The sequence below is a fragment of the Molothrus aeneus genome, chromosome 7 (genome assembly GCF_037042795.1).
Source record: "Molothrus aeneus isolate 106 chromosome 7, BPBGC_Maene_1.0, whole genome shotgun sequence".
In the NCBI taxonomy this organism is placed as follows: Eukaryota; Metazoa; Chordata; class Aves; order Passeriformes; family Icteridae; genus Molothrus; species Molothrus aeneus.
In genome coordinates this window covers 18,705,541-18,720,317 of record NC_089652.1, presented here as the reverse complement: position 1 = coordinate 18,720,317, position 14,777 = coordinate 18,705,541, and the positions used below count along the sequence as shown (strand labels likewise).

The following is a 14,777-nucleotide window of genomic DNA, read 5'->3' as shown; positions in this document are numbered from 1 at the left end:
GTCACCTCCCTTTCAGGTTTTCCTTTGCATTAATTAGTTCATAAAGAGTAGGTCCTATTTTATTCACAAAAGTACAAGTTGAGGGGAGGGTGGTGGCGTTTGCTTGCTTAGTTGGCTGCGTTTTGTTTATTTTTTAATGGCAAGAAATTACGAGGCAGCTCCAGCCCTCATGCAATAGTATGGCTGCATTCATGCGGGACCGAGTCCCGCTTTCGGCAGTTCTGTCCCGCTGCGGAAGGAGCAGTCACCACTGCCGCTAGGGCTGGTGAGCAGAGCAGGATGGGGCCGTGCGGAAGGGCAGCCAGCAGCACCCCGGGCACAGGGAGCCGCGGCCGGGCGGACCGGACCGGAGCGGACCGGAGCGCAGCGCTGCCCCGGCAGGGCGGATCCCGCCCGCCGCCCTCACACCGCGCTCGCGCCGGCCGAGGGCGGGCGGGGGGCGCTCCCGGCCGTCGCCACACGCGGCCACGTGACCGCCTCACATGGGCAGCATGGCGGCGCCCAGAGCCGCCCGCGCGCTGCGCAGCGGAGGTGAGTGCGCGCCGCCGCCGCCGCCGCCGGGGTGAGGCGCGGGCCCGGCCGCCGCTCTGCCCTTCCCGCCGGCCGCCGCTCAGTCGGGGCTCGCTCTGAAATCGAGGAGCGAAAGGTCCCGCCGCCGCCGCGCCTGCCGAGGGCTGCGAGAGAGCGCTTCGCCGGGCGGGCGGGGGGCGGCGTGTGGCGGCGGGGCCCCGCAGCGGCGGCCGCAGCTGTCAAGGCTCGGCTCCTGTTCAGGCGAGTTCCCCCGGCGCTGTGCTCGGCCCGCACACGGCACCTCCCGGGGACCCCGCGGTGCGGGAAGGCGGTGGGAATGTTCTGCTCTGCTTCTGCTCTGGTGATTTTTGCTGCTGAAGTAATGTGACATGAATATACGTGTTTCTTCTACCAAGCCGTTCAAGTGCAGATTCCTTACCTGCTGGCACGCCCGTCTGTGTAATGGCTTGTCAGGGCCCCTTGTCCCCCGTGCCCTGAGGATCTCGGAGCACTTTTCTACCACATAACCCTTCACAAGCTGAAGTCCTGTGCCCATGTCCTACATCCGACTTCAGCCCCATGCGCACTTAAAAGCCCGATGTCTGCCATCCAGTTAGAAGAACCTAGCGAGTTACATTTGCTAAGCCTTCCTACCTTCCGCTCAGGCATCAAACCTTGTTCAGCTTCCCTAGGGGATATGCTTTTACAGAGTCTTAGAAAGTGAAACTGTCATAGTTAAGACAAGACTGATTAAACAAAATCCAATTTTCCCCAAATCGGACAGTTCAGTATAATTTAATTTGCAAATACCAAAAGACAAAAGTAATTTAAATTATGTTTCTGTTCACCTAAGGCTATCTATTCCATCTTAATTGAACAAAAATTACTTTTTTATAGCCTCTTATTATTTTTAATATATCTGATGTTACATTTTTATAAATGATGAAAGAAAGTTTTCTTTATTATGGAATTGTTTCTGCATAAGTTCATTTGAGCAACAGGGATCTTGGAAGCTGTATACTGATTAAATGCTTTATCCATATATCAGAAAGACTTAGGCTAGCCTAAAAAACCCTTTTATTAAAAAAGAAAATTGACTGAAAAATATGAGGAAATTAAAAAGTACTTTTCAGTAATCATATAGGGAAGTTATTTGAGTAGTCTCTGCCTTGCTAATATCAGAATTCAAACACTTTCAACCCAAGGAGAAGGCACACAACTCTTTAGGGTGTGAGTGGTTTCCACCAACCTTTGTGAAATAATGTATGCTCAAATGCTGCATTTCAGAGTGGACTAGCAGTGGGTTGAACTGCATTTTAGCTGGCACCTTTTCTTGAAGAGTATTCAAAAAAACTTACAGGTGATGCATAAGAGTGTGAATTGAATTTATTATTTCATAATAGGAAGCTAGGAAGCGCCCAGAGCACAGACACATCAAGTCACTGTCACAGTTTGTAGTTAGAAATAGTATGGATTGTGTGCTGATTCACTGGCTTGTAAATGGTCTGATTAGATATTATCACAGTTTCAGGTATTACTGTAATTGAATCTGTGCTACTTTATTGGTAATAAAGTAGGACACATGGAAGAACTGCATTTATATCTACAATTGTATCTTAGATGGTTTAAAGCATAGTAATCTCTTACAGATCTATTTATTTTATACAGGTGAATTATTGTAGAGTAGAAGCCCCTAATTTCTTATAATGAAATTTCAGGGTTTAGAGCTACAGGGAAATAATTGATGAGAAGACATCCCATGTAAATTGAGTTACTTTTGTGTTCCATACTGATATAACTGATTCCTGATCGTGCTTCCCTAAAGATGAATAAGAATTCTGTGCTAAGCTGTGTGACTTACTATGGGCCAGGTTTTTAAAGTCAATTCAGCTGCCTTGTTCAGCCCCTTGTGGAACTGGGCATTTCCCCACAGGCTCCTCAGTGGGGACCCTGGAAACTGCCCCTGACTGGAACCATAGCTGTCTCCAGCACCACAGAATATGAGATGTTAGGGGATCCTTCTTCTTCTGTGACTACAGAGCCTTTCAGAAATGTTTGTTTTCAATTTTTTTTTAAAGAATGTTACTCTTTCCCCTCTGTTAGTAAAATGAGGAGAAAATGCCTTAAACCTTTTTTATTTTTTATAGAAACAGAGGGACATAGCTGGAGCTGATTCTGTTTCAGTACAGCTTCAGAGCCTCACACTTTCAAGTTTGCCCAGAAGTGCCAAGTCTCATTAGAAATTATTTGGGGTTTGCTTGGGGTTTTGGTTTCTTTTTTTTTTTTTCTTTCTTTTTTGGGCTGTATAGGTCACAAGTTTGGTTCACAAGCTTTGTCAGTAATGCATGGTTGAGTATTTTCTATATTTCATAGTTAGGTTAGCCAAAACTGTGTATATTAAAGGAATACTAAACCCTACTCCAGAAGGGTATTTATATGAAAATCATCAAACTATTCTGAAGCACTACACAAGTTACAAACATTAGTTGGGCTAATAAAGAAGGTGTAGCAAGTAACTGAGGCAATGTGAAGTGATCTGGTTTATATGCTCTAGACAGAGTGCAGATGAGTAATTTTACATAGTTTTTCTTTCTGGTCAGACATGGCTTTGACATTTAGGATGGTAAAACTGGTAATGAACTTTTAAATTGCCATTTTATGTTGGACTCTGTATATTACTGGACAGAAGTGTGCTATGGGGTCTCCATCTGGGAAGTGATTAAATAAATAAAATACCTGCTTTACTGACTCTTTTACTGAGCAATGTTTCTGATACAGTTAATTTCTTGCTTTTTTTTTTTGATCTGCAGACCTTGGTAATTCTCATGGTTTTACAAAATTCAAACTTTTCAGTATTTCTAAGAGGAAGTAAAAGGACTCAAAATTAGATTATTTTCTTCTTTTTTTTTTCCTGAAATCAAAGTATTCATTTCAGATTTTTTTTTTTGCTGCCATATGCTACTGAATCAGTCTGTTTCCATCTTTCTGATGGGGCATTTTGAAACAGGAGTTATATTTATTTTTTAAAAATTGTTATAGCTTGCTCTTTGATAAGCATATTTAATCACAAATTTCAGCATATTAGATATCATTTTCATGTTAAGAATGAATCATAAAAATCTTCTTAGCACTATTAATATTCAAATGGTAGAACTATCACTTTGTATTTTTCTCACTGTTAAAAAGAAATTCAGAAATGTACAACTCAAACAATTAATACTCACCTATAGTAACTTCCAGTACTTTTAACCTATTCTTTTTTTTAAAAATTAACCATAGAATATACAGCTAACAGTTTTGGGGAGACTTGACTGTTTCCTGGTATTCCAGACTTACAATTAAATACGTCCTGTAATTCTGATTTTTTTTTTTCACAAAAGAGAAAAAGTGGTTTAAACTTGTGCAAGAGAATTTTCAAGATCTAATGTGCTTGGCTGCACTGTGCAATATATGAGTTGGGCAATTAGCTGGAAGAAAGTATTAATTCAGATTTTCCATTAATTTGTAGACAGACTTATGTCTCCAGAATTTAACATTAGCATTATGAGCTGCAAGTGATGCATGGTGGAAGTTCAAACCATTTGATTGTAGTACACTTTCAACATTTTTTAAATGATCCTAAGGTAGTTTCATCCCTGTCTCGAAACTAATCAGGCAGGCAAGGAATTATTCCCATTTCAACTGTGCAGCAGCTCTGGGGAAGATGTGCACTTTCATGGTTTGAGGCATGAGAGAAAAATATTCCCCTTTCAATAAAGTGTTTAATCGTTCTCTCAGTTGAGAGGTAATGTATTGTTGGCAGCACACTGTGTCTTTTTTTCTGACGAGATCTATCACTTCTGGCTGTGGATGGATGTGTAGGGTGTGGTTTCTCTGTGAGCTCAGGTCTCTCAGCGTTTGCTAGGGTTGCCTTTAAATGAAGGAAAGTCATTAGCAGATGTCCTGAACAGCTGCTGAAAACCAACATTTTCTGCCACATCAACAGCTTTAGTGACCCACACCTACTCTTGTAGCCATTCATTTCAGACTAAGAAGTCTTTTCTCCTTTGTAGGAAGGTGCCCATTGCCCTGGCACCAGAGTGTCACCATTGTGGTTGCAGCTAAAACCCACATGGAGACAAAGTTAATGACGAGTTCCCGAGGAGCTGAACTTAGGTTCAGCTTTTTGTGAATGCTTTCTCTGCTCTGCATGCCTTATGTCTTGGGTGCCCAGGTCCCAGGTAGTGTCCTGTATCTGCCAGTGTTTAGTCTGTGACAAATATATTACACAGGTACATTTTCATATGCCGGAAGTTAAGAAAAGTAGGCCCAGCCATAATTCTTCAGACAAAATTGACCTTGTGTGGAAATGTATTTTGTATGTATCACTTTTAATTTTGCAGAATTCTCCTTAAAGCTCACCTGGAGCTTTCTTTAAGCAGAAAAGAGCTACTTCCTCTTTCCATTCCTATGGCAGAGCTCTGAGGCTTTTCCACCATCCGCAGAAGCTTGCTGCCCTGGTGTGGTGATTTGCTGAAGGGCCATTGTCCACCTCTGTGCATAGGCTACTGACCCTGAAGGAAAATACCATGAAGCTCTGGGAATGACTCTAGAAAGAAAGTGGGATGCCCCGCTGCAGGGAGGTGTCTTGCTGCTGTGTTTCCAAAGGGGATTTTACAGTGCTGTCTCTGTCTTCACAGTGGGACGTGGGGATGTCTGGAGTGAGGACTGTTGGCATGCACAACTTCTACACTGCCTGCCAGAGCCTGCTGTCATCGGGCATTTCCTCACCTGCCTGCAGATGTAGAAGCAAAGGCTCAACATAATACCATGTAACAGGGTAGAAAGTCTGAAATGGAAATTCATGTCTGTGATTTAATTCAAGATACTCAGTTCAGTGCTGCCTCTGGGCAGCAAAGAAGGCAATCTTTGTCTCTCCTTTAGGTGTTGCTTCAGTCTTTTACTCTTCAGGCTCACAAATGCAGTGTTAACCAACACACACAAATTCCAGTGTTGTTCTGCAAAGAACTAAATAACTGATTTAACCTCCTCTATACTCATACAGCAAATCAGTGAAATAAAGAATACCATTTCACAATCTTTAGAGATTAAACTAAAGGGAACAAAAATACAGACTCCTCAAATCTGTACTGGAAGATGATCCTGCCAAAGCTATGTGCAGGATCAAACTGTGAAGTGTCTGGCTACTTGGTCCTTGCATGTTCTGTTACTTAAAACATCGAGAATAGTGGTAGAGTATATGACAGGTCTCTAAGCTTGTTTAGAGTAATATAAAGTGTTTGAGGAGAAAGAATGAAGGATTGAATCATTCCTAAAGAAATTCTGGACCTCAAATAGTGAATTACCTTTTATTTTAGAGCAGATAGCTTCACTCCCTAAAATCACAGGATCAAATGTCCTGTGAACATATAATAAAACATTTTATTTTGCCTCTGAGAGCTCACAGTGCAGGTAGCCAAGCAGACAGAAGAGGCTGAAATCATGAGCACTAGCTGATGGATGGAGAAACTCTAGCACTGAGGGAGTAATTTCTGGAGGGTTTTGTGGCAGCACAGCATCAGCAGGATGAAACAGGGCCTGAGCCTGCCCTGGTGCCTGCTGCTCCTAAGTTACCAGGCAAACATGCAGTTTAGCAGTGGACATAGGTAAAGTGCTTTCTAGATTTACATGCAGAATTTCCTTTACTCAAGTTTTTGCATTGAATTACCCTACCTAGACCAGAAGCTGAATTTAAGGTGCACATAAAAACAACATACCACATAGTCTGTAAAGTTTGGGATTTGTGTGTCGTGGGTGTTCTCTAGCTGTGCAGGGGAAACCCTATTGAGCCAGTTCGGCACAGTTAACCTCATTTCTTGTGTGGCTTTCCATGTATAGCTGTAGTTGGAGTGTAAGGTTGAGGATACCAAAAAATATTTCTGTGGTGTTCTGGTATTCTTTTTTTTATTCTGAAGAGATGTGGATTTTGGCTGCAGTCACCTTGAAGGCAAACTACTTCTGGTGTTGAACCTGTTTTGATGCTAAAGCTGCAGTGGAGGTCTGTGTCATGAAATCTAAGCTGGTTTTCCTTTCCATGATATTTGGATATAATAGACATGATGTTCTGATTGTGACAGTTGTGAATCAAGAGGAAATTTAAACAAAAGCTTAGGAGATGCTTTTGAACATTCTTCAATGACAGTCCTGCTGGTCCATTGCAATTTGTGATTTCAAAGCTTTATGGAGTACTTGATCGTGTTTGCAGTCTGAAAAGGCCTTTTCTGTGCTAAGACTACCTTTAGGACACCCAGTTACAATGATCTTACCAACTGGGCATTGGTAATTTTCCTTTTTTGGTTCCTCCTTCCTTCCCCACTCCCAAACAAGCATATTCCTGTAGCACATCAAAATGCACATCTAGTGAGAGTCTTGCTGCCTCTTCTTCTCTTTTGACAGTTTGACATGATGATGTGCCATGATGGGTGGCTTGCAGTGCTTCTAGACACCACATCCCAGTGCTGTTGATCTAGCAATACTTATTAGCATGAAAATTTAATTTGAAAATATTTTGAAGTAATGTAGTGGGAGGGAGAGTGGGTTACAGGGCAATGACTTCTTTTTAATGTTTTGTCTATTCAAGCTATTTGTATTTGTCACAGTGGTTTCTTTCCTAAGCATTTCTATTTAAAATCTGTGTTTTTTAAAATATGCTTGACTGCCCAATCCAGCTTTCATATTATCTATGTGAAGAGGCAAAAGAACATATATAAGGAGCAGTCTGTATGTTGTAAACTCTTTGCCTTGCAGTTATTGCATCCTGTAGAAAGAGGCTGTTTGGCTACAGCCTTGTTTTAATTTCATTTTTTAGTTTTCAGTTACACATTTCTGGAGTCTCCCCAAGCACTGCTGTTACCTGATGGCGCCTATATTTCATCAAGTTTAGACAAGCAGTCTACCTGGACTTAGGCCCAGAGGAGCTGCCATAACTGATGAACATGATCCCCTCTGCCTGGGAATTCAAGACCTATAGAACCACGATTCCCAAGGGAATTGAAAGAAAAATGTGTTCAGATCTTGCCTCTTGCTTTTTTTTTTTATTTTCTTTGTTGTTTTTATGGAGCATTGCCTTGTACTGATGGGTAGCATACTTTACCACAAGTGAAATCTGGTACTGGTTTGCTGATGATTAGGAGAAAAGATTCTTTTTAACCTACCCTGAAAACAGGAGCAGGAAAGAATAGAGCACACAGAGACAGACACGAGTTGCTGTGACATCTCTTCATTACTGCATACAAAGAAAGTGATGAGTTATTAAACAAAATAGCAAAAAATGTTGTGGCATTACGGTTGTGATGTTGGGTGGTTTTTTACTGCATCATCATTGTTAGGCTTCCAGAGTTTAGTGGATAGAATTGCAGATTTAAATTTTGTTCTTGCATGCTGCTCTTTAATCTGTTTCCTTCTTTTGGAAAAACTACATTATATAAAGATTGCATATTATTTTAGCTGTAGAATATTATAGTGGAGTTTTTAATTTAGAAAATGTTTTTAGAATTTAGTTGTGATTGCAGAATGAATGTTAATGTTCAATGTAATTAAATCTAGTTTTATTTCCTGTATGTTATATTTTTAGTTTGCTCTTATATGCCCTTATTTTCACTGGGAGTTGAAGATTTGACTTCTTTTTTTAAAAGCATGGTGTTGGCAGTCAGACGCAAGCTCACTTTAAATCAATGAAATAAGCTTTAAAGTCTTCTAAGTGTGGGGAACTTGTAATTTCTGTTTAATGATCAGGAGTTGTTTCTTCATTTTGTTTTGGATTATGTGGGCTTGTTTGTTTTTTTTTTTCTTTATAAGTTTAAAACACTAAGGTGGGGAAGAGTAATTAAAGGCTGCCTCTTTCTTCTTATTTTGCCTTTTATACCTAGGTCAGCTGGGCAGGCTGGCAGAACTCTTTTAGCTACATACATTTTTGCCATTCATTTATCTTTTGCTGCTTGTGTTTGGTTATACCATTACTTGTAGAGAGACTTTTTTTTTCAATATCTTAAGAAAAAGTGGGATTAGTTTTTCTGTTAGTGTAACAGTTTGTCTGATTAACCTATACTTTTAAAAATGAGTGTTTACCCAGGAACTACAGTGGCTGGAGAACTTGCTAAGCCCTGGGCTCACAAATGTGAAGAATAAACAGATAAGGATTGTCAGATTTATATATTTAAATCTAGTGACTAATAAACATCTGAAATTAATATGTTATTACTAAAAGGTCATTATTCATTTTCTCTGTGTAAGGGAATATAAAGTCTGTTGTAGCACAGTATGCTGTGTTTACACCTTTATTGTTCACACCTTCCACGTTTCTCATCTGCTTCAGATTTGACATTCCTGGTATTTCAGAGGTTTAAGAAGAATCATATCTGATACTTTTAAAACTCAGAAAGTTAAAAGTACAATCATGCAGCGTAATCACGTTAAAATTTTTGTTCCAGTCACCAACAGGGAAGAGAATTACAATTCTTGAAGGCAAAATTTCATTACAAGTTTTTAATAGTTAGAGAACACCAGAGGAGTGAAGCTGTTTTCTTGAATTGTGGCAGTACTCAGAGACCAGAGACTTCAGGGTTCTGTTGTCTGACTTTTGGAATCTGCTGCTCTGGAGTCTGTGCAGCAGCTAGAAATAAACAGGGAGAGAGGCAAAGGCTTCTGCCAGCGCAGAGGCTTTTCCAGCTCACTGCTTGATGGTGAATCAGTTTGAGAATCTATATTGTGAGTCTCACTTTAGTGTCTCATGGACTTCCCACTTCCTGGGGTTGGTGATCCTGGAGGGAGCTAGCAGTCCTTGAGAACTTACCAGCTTTGGGAAAGGGCACTCTGCCACTGCCTCGCAGTAAAATAAGTTCTCCTTCAGCTCTGTGGCTCAAGAGAAGGTGTGAGCTCAACACACAGTGGGGCTCAGGTCCTTCATGAGGCTAGGAGCCAGGAGCTAGGGATATTTGGGGCTGGTAGTGAGCATGGGTGTGGATGAGTCATTGAACTTTCTGTGTCTTTCTCCACCTACAATGCAGATATTTATCTACCTTGCAGGTGCATTGGTTGAGATTAATGAGTTGTTTCTAAAGCACTCTGAAGATGAAAAGCTCTATCAAAATGCTGAGTATTGTTATGTATGAGCTTTTGAGTGCATAATGGCTGTTTGCCTGCCAGTATTTAAAGCAATTTATAACACACTAAGTATGAAGGCACTGTATGAAGCCAAGTTGTAGTTTTCATTTTTGAAAAGTAATATTTTGTGTTCACCAGTTCAGATCACACCACTGGCCTTTAGCGTTATCTAGGGTGAAAACAGACTCTAGAAGATTTTTTAAGAGGAACTGTTTCAAAACATTAAAATTGTGTTGTTGTATAATAAGGGTTTCTTCTCAGTTGGTCATTTTTTACCGTCTTTGTATGACTTGAAACAAGGTATGGAAAGTTTGTTCATTGTTCTTTTAGAGATTATGTCCTTTCCAAATCAGTAATGTCTTTCCCTTCATAATTTCTGAAGAAAAAGGAGAATGTTAAAACCCAAGTGTTCAACAGGCTGCTGTGCTGCATGCAAGCCTTAGAAGGAAGAATAAAGGGCTCTTCAGAGCTCCTTGGAGGTCTTTTGGCAGACATACTCTCTAGTGTGCAGCCTGAGAAAACTTCCCTGGGTGTTTTTGAAAGTCGCAATATTCTTTTGAGTTTAGATTATAAATAACCAGCCACTCTAACCAGCTCTATAAAGTCTCCAGCTTTCACATTTTAAATATGTTTATGTTCAGGTATTCATTGTTAAAACCTGTTTAAAGTTATGTTTCATTTTAGATCAAGCTTATTTTGAACCATAAAGAAGTATTGCAGTAATAACACCGTCTGAATTTATACATTATTACTTACAGCATATCAGATGTTCTGTGTAGAAATTTGTACACTTCTCAGATTATCTGTTTCATGCTTTCTTGTACATAAATTTACATTGCATCCTGCCTTATGCATTTTTTTAAAAGAAAGTCAACAAATGTGGCATAACATTGAAAGAAATGGCAAGTTTGTTTCTCATATAAATTCCAGCTGTTCTGGAAGTCTCAGATTTACTGATTGACACAGGTGAAGATGGAGTTGGGCAGAAGCAACAGTAAACTCCTAGCTTCCCTCCATGTAAAATGGACATGCTTTATGTAAGAAATGATGCAGTCACTGCAGATCTATTTGTATTCTGCTTGACTTCTCAGCTCTTGAGTGTGCTTGTAAACTCATCTAGTGCTGTTGAGTTGAGGTCCTTTTCCACTGGACAAAGTGGATAAACATCTCCCAAAGACATGCTGGGTTGACACTGAGAAGAGGTGTTGCCCATAGTCATTTGTGCAGATCTGAGCATCAAATCACACTTGTGCCTTGTGCATGAAATGGTAGGTGATGACAAGGCTTAATGTCATTGCCATGTCCTTTTTGAACTAACTCTTCTGAGGTGGCTAGGCAGGTCTGACCTCTCCAAGCCATTTCTGGTTGTTCTGCACTGATTATTATTATTATTAACAGAATTCTGTGAATCATGGTAGAAATGGGTGTTCTTTAAAGAAGTAAATACAGTAGCGGGTCTTGTCTGGGTTTATAAAAATTTATTCATGCTCTAACACACCCTGCTAAATCAGCAGAGGCTCATCTCATGAGAATAGTTCTCTTCTGGGAAAGCGTAAATCAAAGCTTGCTCCAAAAGATCAAGTTGTACCAGCAAGAATTATTTTACTGGTATAACTGTCCCAGCAGCTTTCTGAGTACTACCATTATGTTGTCTAAGAGTTTTGAGTTGTAGAGTACTCTCCTTAACTAATAGATGTTTTCTGGCAAGAATGTAATTGCAGAGCAAACCAAAGATTGCTCTGAAGTGGCTGTTTCTAAAATCTCCTTGATAAAGACAGTCTTGTTTTTGTTCATTTGGAGGTTGTTTTGTCCAAATAACTCTTCTCTAAAAGCTGCTTCACAAAATCAGGTATAGAGTGAGGTAGCTGATGGAAAGACTTTGGCAGAGCTTGCTGCAACAGTATCCCCAGTTGTGGAAACCAGATGGGTGTGGCAAACAGGTTGGTGGGGCGTTGGCAGCTGAAAATTCAACCTGATGAAAATAATCTGCTGGAGTGTCTGGGGAAAGGCAGCAGTTCTCTCATGTCTCCTCCAGTGTGACAAGTGGTGACAATAGGCTACCAGCCACTGCAGGATGAGCAAGCATGGCCCCGGCATGGGCATAGCGCTTCCAAGGACTGTGCCATTGCCAGGGGAGCAGCCACAGCAGAATCAACTTCATTGTAGCTCTTTGCCTACTGAATACAGATCAGGAGCCATGAAACTGTGGCCAGGGCTGTAAGACTCAAATTCACAGTCACATCACTTTTCAATAGGCCATGAGTATAGATTGAGATAGACTTCACATTTTCCATGTGAAAAAAGTATGCAGCAGGATTCTTAGCATGTAATTGACTGAATCCAGAAGTTCTGAGTTGAGTTTACAGATTAGTAATTGATTAATTGGATGTCCCTATAGAGAATTTCATAGATTACTGCCCAGTTGTGCACACAAGGTAGCTAAACATGCTCAGGAGAATTGCCTGTCATATTTTGCTGGCAAGTTAGATTATCTTCATCTTGTGGAGAGCAAAACACTTATTTCTTATTATGGATTTACCGTCTGTGCAGAAAAGACTGTATAAACCCTTTTCAGTCTAGAAAAAGGAGTTCGAGACCTAAATTCTTGCAAAGACTCCTTGCTTACTCTGTCTAGCTTAGAAAATCAGACAGTAGAATAGTCCAATAAACTGTACAAAGTGAGTGAATAACCTGGTGAAGATAGCTCAGAAATGAGGGTTTTGATTTTGTTTTTCTTTTGTTTGGTTTGGGGTTTTGTTTGTTTGTTTTGGGTTTGGGGTTTATTTTTAAATAAATTAGTCTGAATGTTTAGTATACAATAATTCTGTTACTTTCTGCCTGTTTTATACTTATGTTCTTCCCCTTTATTATCTATTAGAACAGCTTCCCTTTCTACACAAGGGCCATGTTATTTATAAATTGCCATTTTATTTGCCATATGCCATATATGAAGTGGGCTGTAGTTGGTGGTTACATGGCTTGAGACTAGAACCCTTAATTTTGATGTGTTTTATAAACAATTGGCAATAAACGGCCTCATCCTGTGTCCTTTGACTTCAGCGGGAGCCCTGACAAGTGTGTTTACGCCAGGAGAAGCCGGCTGCCAGTGCAGCGGAGCGGGCAGCGCGCCTTTGCTTTCAGCACAGTTGTGTGTCCCCGTGCCAAGAATGAATTTTGCCGATTCAGATTTGCTCAGTTTGTCAACACACAGCTCCCATTGAACGTGGCAGGACGAGAATCATTCTTGGCACGGGGCCGCGGGCAGCGGGGCCGGCAGCGGCGGGAGCCGAGCGCGCCGAGGGGAGCAGGGCCCGGCCTTGGCCTCCGCCTTCCCGGGGCTCCCCTCTCCCGGAGCATGTGCTTGCTGCTGTTGGAGTGGTGGGAAGAGTCACTGATAAAAAGGGATTTCCTAGGTTAGTTTTCAAGGCTATTTCTTTGTGTGTGTGGCTGTCTGGATGATTAATGTGAATAGGAAAATACTGTTGACCCATTTAAATCATGTTAGACAACTTCCATTGCTCATCTACATAATGAAATACACACTGAACATTACAGCCTGAGTATAAGAGCCAGCGAACTACAAAAATAATATTTTACTCATTTAGATTATGAAGTAAAATATAGGACATTAGTACTAATGATAGTATTAAATTTTAAGCCATGCAAATTGCAATTGTCAGTGAAAAAGAAGTATAAGTTGAAAAGGCTATTAGCATTTCAGCTTTAACAGTTAATTTCAGTAATTTCTTTTTTCTGCTGGTGTGCAGCTTAAAAAAGTCCATATGCAAAACATTTCATAGTAAGTTCAGAAGTGTTTGTTTTGTATTTTTATTTGATTTCAGTCATTAAAGAAATGTTAGAAATTAATTTGCAATATTAAATATATTAACATTTTGTATTACTGAGAGTGAACTGCAATTTTTGCTCAGGTAAAATCAAATACTAAAGACAAATTATTAGTAACCAACAGATGAAATAATTTTAGGCATTTATTTAAGCACCAAAGCAAGAACTGAAGCCTTTAAAAATATGAATTTTGTCAAATAGAAACAGAATTGTCAGCATTTTAAACTAAATACAAATTTTCAAGTGCTGAATTTAGGCTAACAGGTTTCTATGGTTACCTACCTTTCCAATAGTTTGGTGAGATGTGTAAATAGGCCTGTGAGTCACTAGTAATTATTTGGGTTTTGTTTGTTATAGTTGTAATTCTGTGTTCAGTTTGAATCTAATACAGTTCATACCACATGCTTTGGTTTTTGTATATTTTAGTGTGTATGATTGACAGTGATTGAGCATTTCTTATGGAGTGCTTGGTTTTTTTGTCATAAGTGATGTATGTTGGTACTTCTGAAAATGTAAACAACTTCTTCCTGTATCACTGTTTGAGAAACAGAGATTTTTATACTAAAAAGAGGTCTTTGTAATTGTTAAGCAAGGAGATAAGTAAAAGGTGTTTAAAAAACATTTAAAACATCTCCCAAACATTATACTCTACTCTTCCAAATTTGATCCATAATTCTATCATTATAATTCACTCAGTGACCCAAATGTCACATATTTATGAATAAGCTTCCAAGTTACGCATAAATAGCACATGGTAATGACTGACGGGTTTAAAAATAAATGTTTTAATCAGGATGCTACAAGTTATCTGCCACAACCTCTTGATTAGAAAGAACATCTTCTTGTGCAGAGCATTTTCTTGAAATAAAAATAAGAGCTTATTTCTACCAGTGCCACAGCAGTTTAGCAGAAAAAGCTGTAAACCCTCAGACCTCTGTGCTCCTCTATTTTGAAATCTGGATCATAGGATGTAATTCCCCAGCCTTAGACTCATCACTCTAGCGAAGGACGCATACCTGTTTTCTCAGTAAACGCTTACTGTCCTAACAGAACTTGTGTTTTCAGATGAAAACAGGACAATACAAGTAATTAACAACTTTTAACACAAGGCAAGAAATACTACAAGCTGTCAATTTTACCAAATGAGTAGTAATGTAATCTTATTTTATTTAGGTATTCATCCCAAAGTTGTTGGCCATGTGCACTTTTTTCCTTAATTTTGAGATAAGACTGACCTATGATTCAGAAATCATCTTGTGTCCTTAGAGATTTGGCTGTAG

At 39.9% G+C, this 14,777-nt stretch overlaps 1 protein-coding gene across 1 annotated transcript in view; it reads left to right on the top strand.

Annotated features, from left to right (window-relative positions):
- The first annotated feature begins 474 nt into the window (after positions 1-474).
- Positions 475-14,777, top strand: part of METAP1D (methionyl aminopeptidase type 1D, mitochondrial) — a 43,610-nt gene continuing 29,307 nt past the window's right edge. The window contains exon 1 of the mRNA XM_066553185.1: positions 475-531. Coding sequence (XP_066409282.1) covers positions 483-531 — 49 coding nt within the window. The 5' untranslated portion in view covers positions 475-482. The remainder of the gene's footprint in view (positions 532-14,777) is intronic.